This window comes from Saccostrea echinata, unplaced genomic scaffold, assembly GCF_033153115.1.
Source record: "Saccostrea echinata isolate AGI-Se365-2 ecotype Australia unplaced genomic scaffold, CSIRO_AGI_Sech_v1 ptg000042l, whole genome shotgun sequence".
NCBI classification, from domain to species: domain Eukaryota; kingdom Metazoa; phylum Mollusca; class Bivalvia; order Ostreida; family Ostreidae; genus Saccostrea; species Saccostrea echinata.
Genome location: NW_026889791.1, coordinates 2,988,567 through 3,006,802, shown reverse-complemented (window position 1 = coordinate 3,006,802; position 18,236 = coordinate 2,988,567). Strand labels below are relative to the sequence as shown.

Genomic DNA, 18,236 nt, shown 5'->3' with positions numbered 1-18,236 from the left:
TGCTTTAAATACAAGTCTTTACTTCGGATGATTTCATTTTTGGGGGGGGGGGTAAGTTTATCCTCTTTGATTTATAATGTTCATCACTAGTTTAATTGTTTTTATGCAAATATTTATAAAAATAAATTTTGAAAAGAATACTTAAACCCTTAATTCTAAATTGATGTTTTGAAAGTCAAGATTAGTGTATTTAACGTGTATTAAGATAATTTTTTATCATAAAATCTTGTAGTTCCTTGTATCAGTACTTACACTAAATCTTTGGGTTTTAGAAAAACACAAACTTTGATTGAAATGAACAGCAAATAAGTAAATATACACTACATGTTTGCTCTTACGGGTAATCAGCAATCTACACATACGTAGATATGTGTAGAATTTCATCATTAGCAAAAGTGATGACGAAATGCACAAATATCCCCTTGTACTAGTACATGTACACTTTGGTTTCTAAAACCTCTATAATGCTACATTTTTAATACTACATGTTTGCAATAAGAAAAATCACATTAATAGATAAAAAAGTTTTAAAAAAAAAATAATAAAAAGCTGACTCGAGTAAAAGAAATTGCACAATCTATCACTGTTTATTATATAAACATTAAGGACATTTGATGAAGTATTATTTGGAAAAAAAATAATAAATGAACAACTAAATGAACTTGCAAAAGCTGATTGCTATAAGCACAGGCTCAATACTGAAAATTAGAAATTGTACAAATTATTTTACAAATATTAATACATGTATTTGAGCAGAAAATAATTTTTTAAATCTGAACTTTATCCCAGAGCATTTATTTTGTGGTTTTGCTAGAATTAGAACAAACAGAAGCATCTTTTCTGTTAAATTACACCTTTATATATAAAAATGAACAAAATACTAACCAGAGTATACACCGGGTGGAATGTTAATTCAATATTCTTACCAGAAGCCTTTTACAGACACTTGACAAATGCATGTAAATTCCTTGAAAATACTTTTATCTTATTCAAAATTCCATAGATTTAAGATGTTTGTTTTCTTCAAAAACATTTAATGCGAATCACAACTTTGAAACCATACTTGATGATGTATCTGCACTGGTATATTGATTGAATTCTAATCAAATTAATTATAACCTATATTAATTAGTCTTAATTAAATAAAGTCTATGAGTTGCTTCTTTTCAATAAATTACAGAGTACTGTGGATAAATTCATGTTCTAAAGACAATCCTCTCAAGAACAAACAGAAAAATCGAGATTTAGAAAAGAAATATATTGCTTAAATTATTTACAGATACATGAAGATAACTTCCACCACCTACAAACTACTTCTTACACCACACACAAAAGTCTGGTCTCTTGTTATATGTCACACATTACAGTCTGAATTCCTTTATCTCATCATGGCATTCTTGAGATTGAACTTGGTTTCCTTGAAAATCTTGACTTGAATTTCATCTTTCTTTGGCTAATCAAGAAAATTTTTTAAAAATTAAAAAATAAGCATTACAACATTTGAAAACCTTCAGATTAAGATCTCTCTTGTTTTCTCATGGATCATTCAAAATGTCAGTTAATGTATATGGTTGTGCTCTTACTTGTACAACTGTTTTGTCTGCATAAATTTTCTGTCCTTCAGGTATTGGAATATCATATCCATACAATTCATCCTTGATTGTAACTCTTATGCCCACATATCTGAAAATACACCAGTAATTAAAACAATTTAAAAAATAATGACTGGAAAATATTAGTAATATTGCCAGTAATATTGGTACATCTAATTTTATGAGGATGTTAAAAAATAGTACATTTTATTATGTAGATATATATGTTTAGAAAATATACTGTGTGTATACATGTGTTTTGTGTATAAGCCATGTATTATATATGACCCAAGAGGGAGAGAGGGGCGACATACAAAATATCCCTATATTTAAATGACCATACACCTTTACTAGAGAGGTTAAGGCCATAATAAAAAAAAAAATTCTAGATTCTCATCCCTGTCAATTCCAATTTTAACCCTCGCCTCATTTTTTTTCTTTAATTTTCTGTTTCTACACACAATAAAATCCAGAAATTTTTACAATTCTGATTTGGGTCAGAACTAACTTATCATTCAACTCCTGCAAATGTCAGCATGATTTTGACAGCTGACAAGATGATGCTTAGTGAACAACTGGATGTGACAGATATTGGTGAAGGTGTATTGTCAAAGATATGTACATTTAAATGAAACTCTATGATGATCGACTTTTATTCTGTCATAAGAGATAAATCTGCAAGAATTTATGACGTCAACAAAAATATCTGTACAATGAAACAACACAATTTTTCATTAAAAGTTGAATGAGAATCTAGGAATTTTTTTATCATGTTCTGAATTCATCTAAAAATAGGGGTGTAAAGATATGAGGCGACGTTATGGTATTTACAGTAAAACGCGGTTATAACGAAGTCACTGGGAGCTGTGAAATTACTTCCCTATATCCGTAATTCGTTATATCAGTATAAGAAATTTGTTAAATTTATATAGCTGGGGATCCAAGAAAAATTCGCAATATCCGTGAATTCACTATATCCGTGTTCGTACTAAGTGAGTTTTACTGTATTGCCATTTAGTGATATCACCTATTCGAATAGATGATATCACTTATTCGAATTGGTGATATCACTTTTTCGAATTGGTGATATCACCTATTGGAAATAAATAGGTGATATCACTTATTCAAATAAGTGATATCACCTATTCAATTTGATTGAACGATATCACCAATTCGAATAGGTGATATCACCTATTTGCATTTCTTACAACATAAATAATGAATGCTCCCTTCCTCAAGACTTTCTATATTTCCATTGACCCCACACAAATTCGGGCTGTCCAGTTTTCCCTTACGTTTTACTCTGAGACATTTTAAATACCTTATGTTATAGATCCCTATAAAGTTATATAAATTTTACTTGCAGTATTAGTTTTGCTATATTTATTGATAGACAATTAAGTTCTATTAATAATTCTACTACGGTGCTTAAAACCAACTGTGAAGCTGTATACATTGTCTCCACAAGAACACTCATGTACCTCAGAAGTTATGAAACGAAAGTGAAAGTAATCAAAAAGTCCTGGGAGCAGTTGTTATTTCTTCAATAATTTGCACCTATTTAAATAAGTGATATCACCTATTCAAAATGAATATTCAAATAGGTGATATCACCTACTGTAGATTCCTAAATATGCAAGAGGAATTAATTATCGCGTAATTACGAGAGAAGCACCATTCGCGAAATTAAATTACTCACTTTTATTTTTATGGTGCTTTAATGTATGTAAAATCTCTAGATAAATCACCCATTCGCTAATTATTTTTCTCGCGATTTCAGGATTCGACATTCACGCTCGTCACTTCGTCATTTCCATCTCAGAATGATTTTGGACGACCTGATTTTCAGTCTGGCTCGCCCAAATGACGACCTGGGAAGAGTTGGGAATATTCAACAATGTTGTTTAATATTTTAAAATAAACTTTATAAGGCCTTGAAAACATTGTTTCTTGCAAACTGACCGACTCATTCAAATAGCAGCCGCGTGGATTTTTCTTTCTGCCAAATCTGTGTTTGATCAATCAGCTGATGTAATTTTTACCAGAAGTGATAAATTAAGTTTTATTTGAGATATAAAATATGTCAACCTAGTCAACAATCACCATAAAGAGTAATGATCATTATTGTAACATCTAGCATTTCCTCCACAACTTTTTGATGTTCGTTTTCTGCTGCTAGACAGCCATGTTGGGTATCCACTGTAAACATCACACCTGGTTAATTCAGTCCAGGGATGTTTGACCCCCTTATTTAGGCCTTTATGGTATGTGAAAATGAATGGAATGTTTTAAACTAGAAAATTTATTTTGTGTCAATACGTGAGGTGAGATTGTACATTAGCACAAAAAAAATCTCCAACCTACCAAACCCTTCAGGGTTCGACACTCTTTAAAATTTGGACTCGGCATTTGGGCAACCTTGGTACTGATTTCAGGTTGCCCGAATGAATTTCAGGTCGCCCAAACAAAATATCAAATGAAACAAAAATGTGCAATTGTTTAAAATTTGTTAAGATAACAGAAGTTGTGCTTTTGTATTATAAAATGTAAACCAGGCATTTTTGGAATGCCAAAAGCTGTCTTCTAGTATTTTATCAAACAAAGAAAACAGCCAACAAATATTAATAAGCAGAATCAGAATCCTAGTTCGGCTTTAAAAAATTATGTTTGTTTCATGTAATATTCCCAATAAATCAAGGGTTTGGTAGGTTGGAGATTTTTTTTGTGCTAATGTACAATCTCACCTCACATATTGACACAAAATAAATTTTCTAGTTTAAAACATTCCATTCATTTTCACATACCATAAAGGCCTAAATAAGGGGGTCAAACATCCCTGGACTGAATTAACCAGGTGTGATGTTTACAGTGGATACCCAACATGGCTGTCTAGCAGCAGAAAACGAACATCAGAAAGTTGTGGAGGAAATGCTAGATGTTACAATAATGATCATTACTCTTTATGGTGATTGTTGACTAGGTTGACATATTTTATATCTCAAATAAAACTTAATTTATCACTTCTGGTAAAAATTACATCAGCTGATTGATCAAACACAGATTTGGCAGAAAGAAAAATCCACGCGGCTGCTATTTGAATGAGTCGGTCAGTTTGCAAGAAACAATGTTTTCAAGGCCTTATAAAGTTTATTTTAAAATATTAAACAACATTATTGAATATTCCCAACTCTTCCCAGGTCGTCATTTGGGCGAGCCAGACTGAAAATCAGGTCGTCCAAAATCATTCTGAGATGGAAATGACGAAGTGACGAGCGTGAATGTCGAACCCTGCCCTTGATTTATTGGGAATATTACATGAAACAAACATAATTTTTTAAAGCCGAACTAGGATTCCGATTCTGCTTATTAATATTTGTTGGCTGTTTTCTTTGTTTGATAAAATACTAGAAGACAGCTTTTGGCATTCCAAAAATGCCTGGTTTACATTTTATAATACAAAAGCACAACTTCTGTTATCTTAACAAATTTTAAACAATTGCACATTTTTGTTTCATTTGATATTTTGTTTGGGCGACCTGAAATTCATTCGGGCAACCTGAAATCAGTACCAAGGTTGCCCAAATGCCGAGTCCAAATTTTAAAGAGTGTCGAACCCTGCGATTTGACGCCCTTGGGCCATTTCGAGATATTAAGTACTAGCATAAATTAAGGAATCTACAGTATTTGAATTGGTTATATCACCTATTTGATTTGAATAGGTGATATCACCTATTCGAAAAAGGATATCACCTATTCAAAAAGAATAGGTGATATCACATATTCAAATAAGTGATATCACCTATTCCAATAGGTGATATCACCGATTCAAATCAAATAGGTGATATCATCTATTCGAATAGGTGATATTACCAATTCAGAAGCTGAATAGGTGATATCACCAAATGAATAAATGATATCATCTATTTGAATAGGTGATATCACTTTATGACAGTAAATGCCAAAACGGTGCCTCATTTAAAGAACTAAAAATGACTGAAACATCATGAATGTCTATAATGTACACAGCCTTACGTTTCTGTATGGATCTTTTCTATGGACCCCTTGTAATCTGAGAACTTTATGTCTTTTAGGGTTTTTTTCTTCTGCATCTCAGACTTTGATAGTATCACCTCTGCTACCTCATCTGTTTCATTGCCAAAGTCAACTGTATATAAAGAAAGGACACAAATAAAATACCAACAGACAGTGCTTAATTAGCTAGACATGCAGGGCTGACTGCTGATAAAAGTTGTCAGTCCTGCCAAAGATCTACTAGTCCTGAGAAAATAATTGACCTTTTTGGGGGATAATTTCCACTGATTATAGACACTGACTAGTTCTAGCTGTCTTTTCTCCATCAGTACAATTAGTCAATTTGCAATTCTTGCAAAAAAACATGGATATGTAGAATCTGTCATAGAATGGTTTAAGTCAACTGAACTCATTAGGCCAAACAAAAAATATGTTTGTTTACTGTTACATCCTGAAATGAGTAACCCTTTATCAGACAAGTGGCATGAATCTTATGTTGTAGTGCAATGAGCATGCTGATCATGCTGTTGCACTCTTATTTTTCAACATCATACTTTTGTAAAGACATAAGAGATTATTGGCGGGAGGAATGAGAGCATATCTTGATAGTCCAACACCTGTACATGTACCTACATGTATTTTATATCATGATATTGTAAACATAACAATGTATTTATAGCTAACGACACGTAATTGTGATTCATGCAATTAATGTAAACACACCATTCAAGTCTGTCATTGCTTTTTCCGAGGAAGCCATCTTCACACAGGATCTGTAATGATGTAATGTACATTTGAACAGTATTAAATACACAAAAAATTACTTTGTTTAGGCTAAAATTAAACAAAACATGCTGAAGTCATGTGTTCTTCTGATAAAATATATAATTATGAATAGATATATATCTTTTTAAACATTTTCGATATTCTGAAATTGAAACGAAAGTAGTTTCTTACATGAAATCCCGATTTGAACAGTATTAAATACACAAAAATTACTTTATTTGGGCTAAAATTAAACAAAATATGATGAAGTCATGTGTTCCTCTGATAAAATATATAATTATGAATAGATATATATCTTTTTAAACATTTTCGATATTCTGAAAATGAAAGCAGTTTCTTACAAGAAATCCCCAGAAGATGTACAGTTCGGAACTCATCGAATATCTTCGCTTTAAAACTTAGTTTTTAGAAAATATCCGAAAAGTTACGATACATAATGTTCATTCGTTCATGAATGTTTCGGAGGTCTGACTATATGTTCCTCAATATTATATATCATTTTCCTCAAGAATTTATCATTAAAGGACTTTTTTTTTTACTCTTTTTTAAAAAGTTTCATCACGAAAAAATTATGTACCTTTCCAGGTATTTGATACCTTTCCAGGTATTTGATCAAGATTTCAAGATTTCAAGATTTCAGTGAATAGTATTTCAAATATATTTTTAATCCTAGTTAGAATACAAAGGCACTTGTTTCTGTGGGGCTTTTTAAGCTATATAATTTGTTATTATTATACTATGGAGTAAAAAAAAATACAGAAATAAGTACTATTATTATAATAATTTGGGGGAAAAGATTATTACAGAAACAACTAGGTGCCTGTGTTAGAATAAGCTATATAACTTAAGAGGAGGCTGGGGGTTGTGGCCATTTTTAGACTATATTGATCTCCTTTAGAAGAAGAGCTCCATATGAAGATATAGAAAATGATCAAATTTTAAAACTAAAATTTTTGAAATTTTTCTTTGCCAAATGATAGTTGACAGCTTAAGATATCATATCTAAATAATTAAATTAAATCTGGTGGTTAATTTGTGGTTAATTTGTTGACCCCCAGCCTCCTTAAGTAAAATCACTTATTCGAATATTGGTGATATCACCTATTAAAGCTTTTGAATTGGCGATATCATGTATTCAAATCGGAGATATTACCTATTCGAATAGATGATATCAGGCCCGTAGCAACGGTTTCAAAAGTGGGGGGGGGGGGGGCAACCTCCTGGCAAAATCTGACGAGCAAAAACAAAACCAAAAATAATATTAATAATAATAATAAAAATACAGCAACAAAAAGTGGGTGGGTGGGGCAACCAGCATCTAAATGAAAATTTACTAAACCAAAATACTATACTCAAAAAAAGGGGGAGCGTTCTACGGGCCTATAATATTACCTATTTGATTTGAATTGGTGATATCGCTTATTTGAATAAGTGATATCACCTACCGGTATTTGAATAGGCGGTTTCACCTATTTGAATTGGTGATATCACTTATTCGAATAGATGGTATCATTTTTTTCTCATTTTGAATAGGTACTTAATATATCACCTATTCAAACTATGTATGAAATAACAACTGCTCCCAAGACTATGCTTAGACTGCATGCATTTACTCTATATAAACATGATTCAGAAAGTTATATTCAGTCTCTTAAACATTAATAATAATAACAGAGAAAAAAGCAATAAATTTAGCAAAACTGACTGCAAGTAAATTATATATAATATTACAGGGACCCATTTCATATTAAGTTGTCTCAAACCATAACACGGGGGAAAGGAGACAGCCCGAAGTATCTTAGGCTCAATCGAAATCTAGTTTTTTATACGTAAAATCGGGTTGTTCAACGGACCTCTTTTGTGCGTATATAACATAACATATAAGATTTCGCCATTTACTAAATGCATTGAATCTAGACTGTCTTGAAGAAGGCACCATTTATTACTTAATGAAATAAGAAATGAAAATAGCTGATACCACTCATTCCATCAAGTGATATCACAATTCAAAATGAATACATGTAGGTGATATCACTAATCTAGGTGATATCACCTATTTAAATAGGTTATATCACCTATATTCAACTCGAATAGGTGACATCACTTATCACCTAATAGATTATTTATATTTCAATATAGGTGAGGTCACCAATTCGGAAAGGTAATACCATCCACACGCGCGGATCCAAGATTTTTTTTTCCGGGGGTGGGGTGGGGGTCCACCCCAGTCAAAAAAAATCCAAGCCAGAAATTTGTTGTTTGTTGACAAGCAAAAAAAAAAAAAAAAAAAAAAAAAAAAAAAAAAAAAAAAAAACTCGCCGCCCAAACGTGAAAAACCTCTTTCGTGGTCTGCGTTTTCGAGGGGGGGGGGGTCTGCGTTTTCTAGGGGGGGGGGGTCCAAGGTCACCTTTTACTTGGTTTAGTATATAAATTTAATAACTCTGCAAATTCCAGGGGGGGGGGGGGGTCAGACACACACACACCCCCCGACCCCCTCTAGATCCGCGTATGATCCATTTCAATAGAATAGGTGATGTCACCTATTCCAATAGGTATATCACCTATTACATTTGATTAAGTGATATAATCTTTTTGAATGGGTGATAACACCTACATTTATTTGAATAGGTGATATAACCTCATACTGTGTCTCGTTACAGGCCCTCAAACCGGGTCCGTGGGACATTATCGATAGAACATTCTATCTATTAAATATAATCCTATATGAAATAATTATCACTTAATTTCACAGTTTTGCTGACATTTAGAGACCAGTTTAGAGATGAAAATAAATACTTTTGATAAATTACAAAAAGATATTTGAGGATTGTGTTGTGAGACATTTAAGAGGAAATGACTGTGTCTCTGAATTTCACAAAGAGCTTCTCCCTAAAACCAGAATCCCAGACTCAGCTAGGGGCCAGGAATTTCACAAAGAGCTTCTCCCTAAAACCAGAATCCCAGACCCAGGGGCCAGGAATTTCACAAAGAGCTTCTCCCTAAAACCAGAATCCCAGACCCAGGGGCCAGGAATTTCACAAAGAGCTTCTCCCTAAAACCAGAATCCCAGATCCAGGGGCCATGAATTTCACAAATTTGTAAGAGGCACCCTTGCTTATCATAATCAATCACTTTTTTGTATAGTACCCATTAGTACAGAAGAAGATTTTCATATAATTAATGCATTTTCATTATAATATCAATAGAGCCCCACCCCAAAACCAGAACCCCTGTCTCGGGGCTGTATTTCACAATTTTGGAGGAGCCATGATCCCTTGTTTGTTTGCTAAATAACAAAGGAGCAGAAAAGAAAAATTTCTAAAGGATTTATTCATTTTCACTGAATGTTCAAAAGAGCACCACCTTTACACCAGAACCCCTGACCCAGAGGGCTTGACAGAACCCCTGACCCAGAGGGCATGAAGTTAACATTTTGGAAGAGGCGCTCTTAAAAAATTGCTCATCATAACCATGCACTTATTTTGTTTGCCTAATACTCAGGAGCAGAGAAGAAGATTTTCAAAGAAACAATGCATTTACACTATATAATCAATAGAGCCCTCCTCCCTTCCCTAACAGAACCCCTGATCCTCAGGCCACAAATTTCACAATTTTGGGAGAGGCATCCTTGTTAATCACAACCCTACACCTAGTTTATCTGGTTAATTTTCAGAGGAAGAGAAGATTTTTAAAGAATTTAAGCATTTTCACTTAAGGTAAAAAAATTATTAGATCCAAATTCATTATCCAAAAAACAAATCCCTTCTATATATGATCATATCGGGAAATATTTCATTTGAAGAATTCTTTGTATTTTCATATGCAATTACATGTAAATAGCACCCCTCGCCTGAATAGCAGAACCTACCAGATCTCGAAAATCTATCCTTCCAATATCTTCCGCAATTTGTATAAAAAGTTTTCAATAAAAAATAAAAGCGGTTGCAGGTAGTATGGTGTTTCAAAAACTGCCTATTTTTCCAACTTTCAAAGTTGATTTATTTGTTTTCTTTGCGTGAATCTTATGTTGATCATGTGACCGATTTTAAAGAATGGATTTATAAATTGTACGTCAAAGAATATTAATCGGCAGTAAAACTTAAATGTCCGCGCCAAGGTTCAAAAGATCCGGGGCTATTTTGTTTAATTTTGGCATCTTTTGCCTCAAGTTCGAAATTGCGACAAAATCCTTTTAAATTAAATGCCAGTAGTTTCAAATATTGCCCTTAAAACAGTGTAAAGGAGAACAAGATGTAACGAACTAATAGATGACCAATTAGAATGTATTTATTAATTGCGAATGGTTGAAAGTACGCCAAAATACTGTCCCGTTGGAGCATTGGCAATGACATGAAATATATACTAGTGTTTGAAAGAGAATGGGTTGATAAAATGTTATTGCAAATCTCTCCCATGGGAGAATTTGCCTACTTCAACATGTATAAGCGGTAATTTCACTACCTCCAGAATTGTAAGGGGAATGCCATTTAATTCGGGGGGAGGGGGGGGGGGGCTGGCAAATTTTTTCGAGTCAGATTCCCGGTATTTATTTTCGTGTCGGTGAAGGACATATTTTTTCAAGGACAGGTTATTTATTTCCAAAATCAGCCAGCCTCTACCCCCCATCCCTTCAGAATCAAATGATCGTCCCCTAACTCATTTTGTCTCTCTCAAGCGGTTTTGGTGAAATAAACTGCCCACAGACTGTACATTTACATCCATCTAGAGTTATCCATGTCTGAATAAACCATCATTCTGAAATCGAACAGCCCTAAGCCTAAACTCGGAGGTGCGGAGACAATGAAATTTACTGTTTTTGTTGTTGTTGTTGTTTTTTTTTTTTGTCTCCATCATTCCTAAATGTCATATATATACCAATATTGGTTGAAATTAGTTCAGAAAAGCTGAAATTGAAGGTTAAGAATTTATAAATAATGCACAACTCACGGCGATGAAATGGCGTGGAAAGCATTTATGACTCAGGTAACCTAAAAAGTGGTTCATTGTAAAGATTTGTGATGTAGCTGACAGCATTAAAAAACAAACTCTCAAAGTTATATAGATATTGTATCTTTTACTGTAAAAATAACAATCATAAACGGTTAATCAAAAATATTAAGTGTTTGATTTTGAATTAACACAACAATTTTATTTTTTATGAACGAAAAAAAGTTTTGAGACAATGTTATGATGAATTGATTTTAATTAATATAATCAATAACCCAACTTACTCCAAGCAATGGATATTATATAAAATACATGTAAATATGTCTTGAAACATCTCAATGGCCCTCCCCCATGGATTTCAATCATTCCTCTGATTTAACAGCATTAATAATAATAACTAATATTCTATATATAATAAAAATGTAAATCATTTTTGGTACTAATTAGTTGACTAGTTAAAAATGGATAAAAATGATAAATCATAAGAACTATTTTCCAAACAACTAAATTCTAACAGTCCTTAAATATGTCATTAAAAATTCATCATCAATCAAAAATAAAAATCATGAATACAAAAAATGGGCAAAATTCATGAAAATAACATAATTATTTCATAAATCAGAGGACAACAAAGCAAAAAACTTAATTAAACATTGATTTTTCTACAAAGAACAAAATCAATAAGCACCTACAGCACCTGCCTGTGACTAATCTACAATAAAAAGTTGTAGAGATTAATTAAAGCTATAGTCTGGCAATACAATATAATTCTGAATACAGAGTCTGAAAACGTGATATGTACCAATGGTCAATACTAACTCATCATTTTCATTCTAAAGTTAGTATTCCTACTTTTGATACATTGAAACAATATTGCAATCAATGTTATTTGGAAAAGGAGTATAAAAAATACACTGTAATCAAAATTTTTGTTCTCTACAATGTACCTGCAAAGTTCTTAAAGTATAATGGTAATTTTTTTTCTTCACAATTTTATCATGTTAAGCCTTTCAGTTTCTTGAAATTTCCTTTCCATCTAGGATAATACATTATACATGTAACTCACGAAAAGGAATTCAACAACCTTCATTAACCATATCAAAAATTTTTAGACCTACTATAATGATCAACAATATGTAATTACAAAATATTGAATTTTTGTTTTCATTCTCTTCTGCTTCATATTGCTCTGCAAAGCAGGTAGCTCATTATATTTTGCAAATGATCATTAAGCATCATACACATGACAATTTCAAAAACAGGGCAAGAGTATGACACAATAAAGCACCTTGAATGTATCCCATTAAACAAGGGGGCATTGTTACTTAACTTTTTTTCTGATATGGATACATGCACTATGAAAATGACATGAGTTTAACAATCTGTAACAGTATTTCCATGATAGAATTTCAAATGGGGTATACTGCAAAATTGCAGCCTGGCAAGAACCTGTAAATACAAACTGACACAGACAGTACAAAAATCAATCAGTTGTTACAAGTAAATATGCAATGAATAAAAGGGCATGTCATTTAGGCCTACAGGAAGCAATTTCAGTTGGGGGAGGGAGAAGAGGGGTCACAACCCAACAGAAATTCCTTTGACAAACAAAAAAGTGGGGTACAACCATAAGTTACATTCACCTCTGTTTTCTATAGTATATCTTGTACTGAACCTATAGAGGGATATCCTCCCAACCCCACCCACCACAAACACACACTGTGGGGGTTCTCCAGACCTGTCAGTTGCCATTGCTGAATTTTTCAGATTAATAAATTATAATTACTTTAGAAAAATGCTTGGAATTTGATTTGCGAATAATACATCGATCTATACAATCATTAGTGATATGCAGAACACTGTCAAAATCAATACAGAATAATGCCATTGTCCATCACTTTCTCTGCCTCTCTGGTGAATCCACATGAGAATTTGAGTCCAGATAAGCACAAAAATATCAAGTTTAGAAAGAAGAGAATGACGGACACCATCAGCATGTAGAAGGAGAAATCTAGGTCAGCGTGGCTGACGAAGCCCTGTTGTTGGTCGTCCCTTGGTAACACACTCTTTTTGTAGTGCTGGAAGTATAGGACCAAGTACACCACAACAGCCAGCAGGGAAAACAACACTACAAAATAGAACATTCACAATTCAAAAAAACAATTTTTATTCATTCCCAAACTTTTCTAAGACAAATTTAATACTGTGGGGGTGGGTTACATGTATAGATAATGAAAAAATTTGTACTTTTACAGAAGTTACGGGGGGGGGGGGGACTCAATCACTTTGATTCATGAAAATAAAAATGGAGGAAAATTACTAACATGCTAGTCCTTTCCATATAAATAGACCAAATGGCCCAGTGATGGTCTCAATGGGTTTCCCGCAAATGTTGAATGTAGCAAATCCAATGTACACCAAACCCCAGATCATTCCAAGAGCTGACATGACTAAGACCACAACCCACAGGCTGAAGGGAAATAACCCATACTGGTACATCTCCGTATCTCCTGCTGCAATACCATTAAAGCAGGGAAAAAATTTAATCACACCTGATACATAATTATTAGTAAAATAAAGAATGATTGATTGAAATTTTCTGATTACTTAGAAAGCATCACATTGTTTTACAGCATTATATAAGATATTATGTGTACCTGTTTGATTACGTGTGTAGAGATTGACCATCTCTTTAAGCTTTTCTCGTGATCCTTTTTCTCCTTCTTTTGCATTGTAAAGAATGCAATACTCACTATCACAGACAACTGTAATGAAAATAGATAATTTCCATTTTTAAATAAAGCCCAAAAATCTTATTCTAAGAAGGGCACTATAATAATTCCTTTATCAAAAACACTTAGAGGTAATGGACTGTATGTAGCAAGATTAGGCTAAAGAGATAGAAAAATGCAAGACAAAATGTTCCCTGACAATGATTTTACTGTTTTATTTTGACCTTGACCTTCTAAGTAAAAACTTAAATCAAGTTCACAGCACACACTTTCCCAACAAGACTGTCGGTGAAGTAAGAGCCAGATATACCAAGCTAGAGATTACATTAGTAGTATATACATGTATGTACTTTGAGGTAGTTTATCATGTTAAACTGGTTTGATATTGAGCAGAAAAATATCAAGCAAACATTCAATAAACAGTAAATAAGGAGTCTGCAGATTGAATTTAATAGGTACTCAGGACAATTAAGTTATTATGTGAAATGTGTTAACTAATAAAGATGGGCAGAGATATACTCCAGCATGCTAGAGGTTCATGGCGAGATATACTTTTGACTTGGTGCCGTTGTATATAAGAGTGTAGGGACGCTAATCAAGGCTCTTACTTGTAGGAGTAGGCAGAGATGTTGACTACAGCCAACTGTACAATGCCAATATTCTTATGAGACAGAGACACTTAAAGTTTTTTTTTCCAGTGGTTAGAAATATTAATACATGTACTTACATATACTTATTTATGGTGACCAGGCCAGACAAAATGAAAAGAAAGTATTAGTTACTATTCAAATCTGTCTCTCAGAAATTATTCTGTGTCTATATACAAGATCATTTACAATAAAAAAAACTAATACTTTCAGTGATGAGGATTTTTTTCATTGCCTTATGGGCCTTAATTGATATGATTAAGCTATACATGTAGGTAAAGAGGACCTTTCTCATGATTGGACAACCTACAGTAATTTAACATATTTAAGTAGAAAACTTGACTTTTAATTTACTGCACATGTCAGAAGTGGACCATAAAACTATATATTGTACCATAAAACTTTATTGTGAAAAAATTGAACAAACTTTCAAATGACCTGTATGCATGAGTCTTTGAATTTAAAATTTCAAAGGCTTATTAATTTTTTAGAAAATTGTTCACATAATTCATGGAAAATATATTGTGTAACACTGAAACTATTCAAATCTTTGATTTAATGAAACACCCGTCACACAAGTAAATCAGTGTAATCTTTGAAATCTTGTTTGAACAGAACATAAAATATAACATTGCAGAAAGTAGACCAGGTGATATGGGTACATGGTTTAATCTGGTATATATAGTACTGCATGTAGTCACTACAGGTGATTAAATGATAAAACAAGTCTTGACAGGTGCGCACACTTCCTGTTCCTGGAGTCGCAGGAATGTCCATTACTCCGGTCATTGTAAACTTCAACGATAAGAAACAAACACCACGATTAAATGATTCAAAGCCCTATACAAAGTTATAATCCTGTATTAGTGGGGTTTGAATTACTTCCTCATATCCGTACAAGGGTGGTACTGATACAACGTGTACCAGCCAGCACTTAAACCATTACCCTTTCTATATCATTTCTACACTTGTAAAAGTTCCCAATGGTTATATATCAAATTGTAGTAAAGTGCTTGTGGGTTTAAAAAGACAAATTCTGCATAACACAATACATATTTTAAAATGATGGACAATTGTATATATGTACTAGAATAATCTTTCAACAGACATGCCAAATACTGCCCTACATTTCAGGTTGTTCTCACAAAAAACTGTCGATGAGAATTAGTCCTGTATGCCGTTCACAACTTACCAGCTTACAGGATATTACCATGTATAGTACATTGTATTCATTTGTCTAACATGTTCATCTGAGGAACTGTATTATATCAAACTCTTTGTATGCTTACTATAGAATAGACACCACTCAAAAGGACATCAGAAAGGGATGTGCCTTAAGTGCTGTCATCCCCTCCTCCTTTTTTAAAAAAATATATTTTTTAAACAAAACAAACTCTTACATCTGTTTCAAGTAATGCTACTATATTTTCTTGATTGAATATTTGAAAAAAATGACTTTTAGGATGCACCAGAACCCTGCAATATGGTATCCATTTAAAAATAATTAGGGGAGGTGATACACCTCCCAGGCCCTGTTTGGAAACCTGAATGACCCTGAATTTAAAGTAAATCTAAAAACCCTTATCCTTTCACCTCAAAAGATTTTCATAAATTAATATTCAAACAGTGCAAGCCATCAACCCCCCCCCCCCCCCCCCCACCACCACACACAACACATCACATGCACGATGTTTTAAATAAATCAGATTCTCACAGAAGTCTCTGCTAAAACTCAGGCATGTCCAATTAAAAGTTAAAGTTTGGTAAATTTTTGCAAAAGTGGGTCAAACTCGAAGGTCAAGGTCAATAGGTAAAATATGTTGGTACCAAAAGAAAGGTCTACACAAATGAAATATGAAAGTCATAGCGCCACCCAGTCAGAAGTTATGGTCAAGGTTAAAGTTTTTGCAGACAGACAGACGGACGGGCAGGGCAAAAACTACATACATGTACCCTCGAATCTTCGATAACGGGAGCATAATAAATGATCAACTGACAGTTTAAATAACACCCCCCCCCCCTTCCCCGGCTCCTGTTTACATCTTCTTAAAAATCAATATGTTTAAAAGAACAAATAAAATGAAAGCAAATCAGAATGAGATACCCGTTATGTTATGTTTCCTCGGTCCATTTCCATAGTTAATAGTTCGACTACCACGAAAAAGACCAAAGGTACCACTCATACTCGGCACATTGGAAGCGTTGTAGTTTGATGTCGTGTTTTTATTCCCCGTGGCTTTGATCCAGTTGTCTGTGGCAAAAGACCCCACCATTAATCCAAGACCCACTACGGTCAGAATGAGTGTTATTATGACGAACAGTTTCTGACGCTCTTCAAGCGCCATTTCTTTTAAATTATCCAAGTAAACACTCGTCAGAAATCAGCGAAGAATATACATTTTGATTTTTCACCTGTCCACGCCCAAGAAGTAGTGTTTATCGGAATTCATTGGCGATGTCATGCACACTACCTGATTTATCCATTGACGATTATCATTACCAAAAGCGTTCAAAGGACGGGGACCATACATTGATAATCAATAACATGAATAAACTACAAGTCAATCATTTTCCGGATATACGGAGAGAGAGAGAGAGAGAGAGAGAGAGCAATGTAGTATTTAAATACTTGCAGGAATACAAACATGTAAAATACACTAAACATGCAAAACTATTAACAAAGGGTTTATTTATTTCTAGGCTACATGGGCTATAGAACAAATTAAACAATGTTAAATGACATTAAAGTCATATATGGCGTATTTTTTAAAAGTTCAGACTAACTAAAATTAAAAAGATCTTTCTATTCATTTTATTACTTTATATAAAGATAGGGCTTTCCTGTAAATTACACAATTTAAATCAATCACGTCTCAAAGATATTAGAAATTTAAAACAATAACCGGTTTAATTACTGAATCCGCATTTAAATAACAGACCCAGTTTAAAATCAATTTAACTATGGAAACACGAGGTTATTCAAGTTCAAAATCGGTGAAAATTATGAATACGCCATATATAGCTTTAATAATTTTCCAGTGAATTTTCGTAAAGAATTATGGGGTCCTCTCCACCGAACATCAGTGCAGGTTTTCTGATCATAATTAATAATGCTCTAATATTTTATAGCTTGCCTTTAGAACTAGTACTGTAGCTCTCGGAAACAGAAAATTCGAAAGACCTCTTTAGTGTATTTATAATACTGTAATTTTATATACGGCTGAGGCACAGTCAATTTATTGTCTTGTTTCTGTAATATTTTTTTTTTAACCGATAGCTATAATTATACTATCGGTTAAAAGAATTATTGCAGAGACAAGTGCCAGTGAGTAAAGGACAATTATCTCTAAAACACTGAAAACAAAGACGGAAAAAAGTATACAAATATAGCCTTTTGATGAGGTAATTAAAATTCCATGGACCTATTTTACAAAAGAACATACAACTAAAAACAAAATGTAATTCTACAAATAACATTCTTTTTTACATTAATTTGAAAA

General features: G+C 33.1%; 2 protein-coding genes across 2 annotated transcripts; both read right to left on the bottom strand.

Moving 5' to 3' along the window:
• Positions 1 to 1,000: 1,000 nt before the first annotated feature.
• LOC133201066 (uncharacterized) lies at positions 1,001 to 6,398 on the bottom strand. The gene is made up of 4 exons (XM_061336867.1): positions 6,348 to 6,398; positions 5,625 to 5,757; positions 1,584 to 1,683; positions 1,001 to 1,453 (listed from the first exon to the last, which is right to left on the bottom strand). The coding sequence occupies exons 1-4, from the start codon at positions 6,382 to 6,384 to the stop codon at positions 1,379 to 1,381; spliced, it is 345 nt and encodes a 114-aa protein (XP_061192851.1). The 5' UTR covers positions 6,385 to 6,398; the 3' UTR covers positions 1,001 to 1,378.
• A 5,066-nt stretch (positions 6,399 to 11,464) lies between these two features.
• Positions 11,465 to 17,254, bottom strand: LOC133201065 (uncharacterized). The gene is made up of 4 exons (XM_061336866.1): positions 16,841 to 17,254; positions 14,015 to 14,122; positions 13,682 to 13,870; positions 11,465 to 13,485 (listed from the first exon to the last, which is right to left on the bottom strand). Exons 1-4 carry the CDS (start codon positions 17,079 to 17,081, stop codon positions 13,226 to 13,228), a joined length of 798 nt encoding a protein of 265 aa, XP_061192850.1. The 5' UTR covers positions 17,082 to 17,254; the 3' UTR covers positions 11,465 to 13,225.
• Between the last annotated feature and the right edge of the window lie 982 nt (positions 17,255 to 18,236).

Excerpts from the sequence above, each read along its gene's own strand:
- LOC133201066 (XM_061336867.1), bottom strand. The coding sequence starts at position 6,384 with ATGGCTTCCTCGGAAAAAGCAATGACAGACTTGAATG. Across the intron at positions 5,758-6,347 it reads AGCAATGACAGACTTGAATG|TTGACTTTGGCAATGAAACA; the intron begins GTGTGTTTACAT and ends CTTTATATACAG. Across the intron at positions 1,684-5,624 it reads GAAAAGATCCATACAGAAAC|ATATGTGGGCATAAGAGTTA; the intron begins GTAAGGCTGTGT and ends GTGTATTTTCAG.
- LOC133201065 (XM_061336866.1), bottom strand. The coding sequence starts at position 17,081 with ATGGCGCTTGAAGAGCGTCAGAAACTGTTCGTCATAATAACACTCATT. Across the intron at positions 14,123-16,840 it reads GAGGAAACATAACATAACGG|TTGTCTGTGATAGTGAGTAT; the intron begins GTATCTCATTCT and ends TTTTCATTACAG. Across the intron at positions 13,486-13,681 it reads TATATGGAAAGGACTAGCAT|TGTTGTTTTCCCTGCTGGCT; the intron begins GTTAGTAATTTT and ends TCTATTTTGTAG.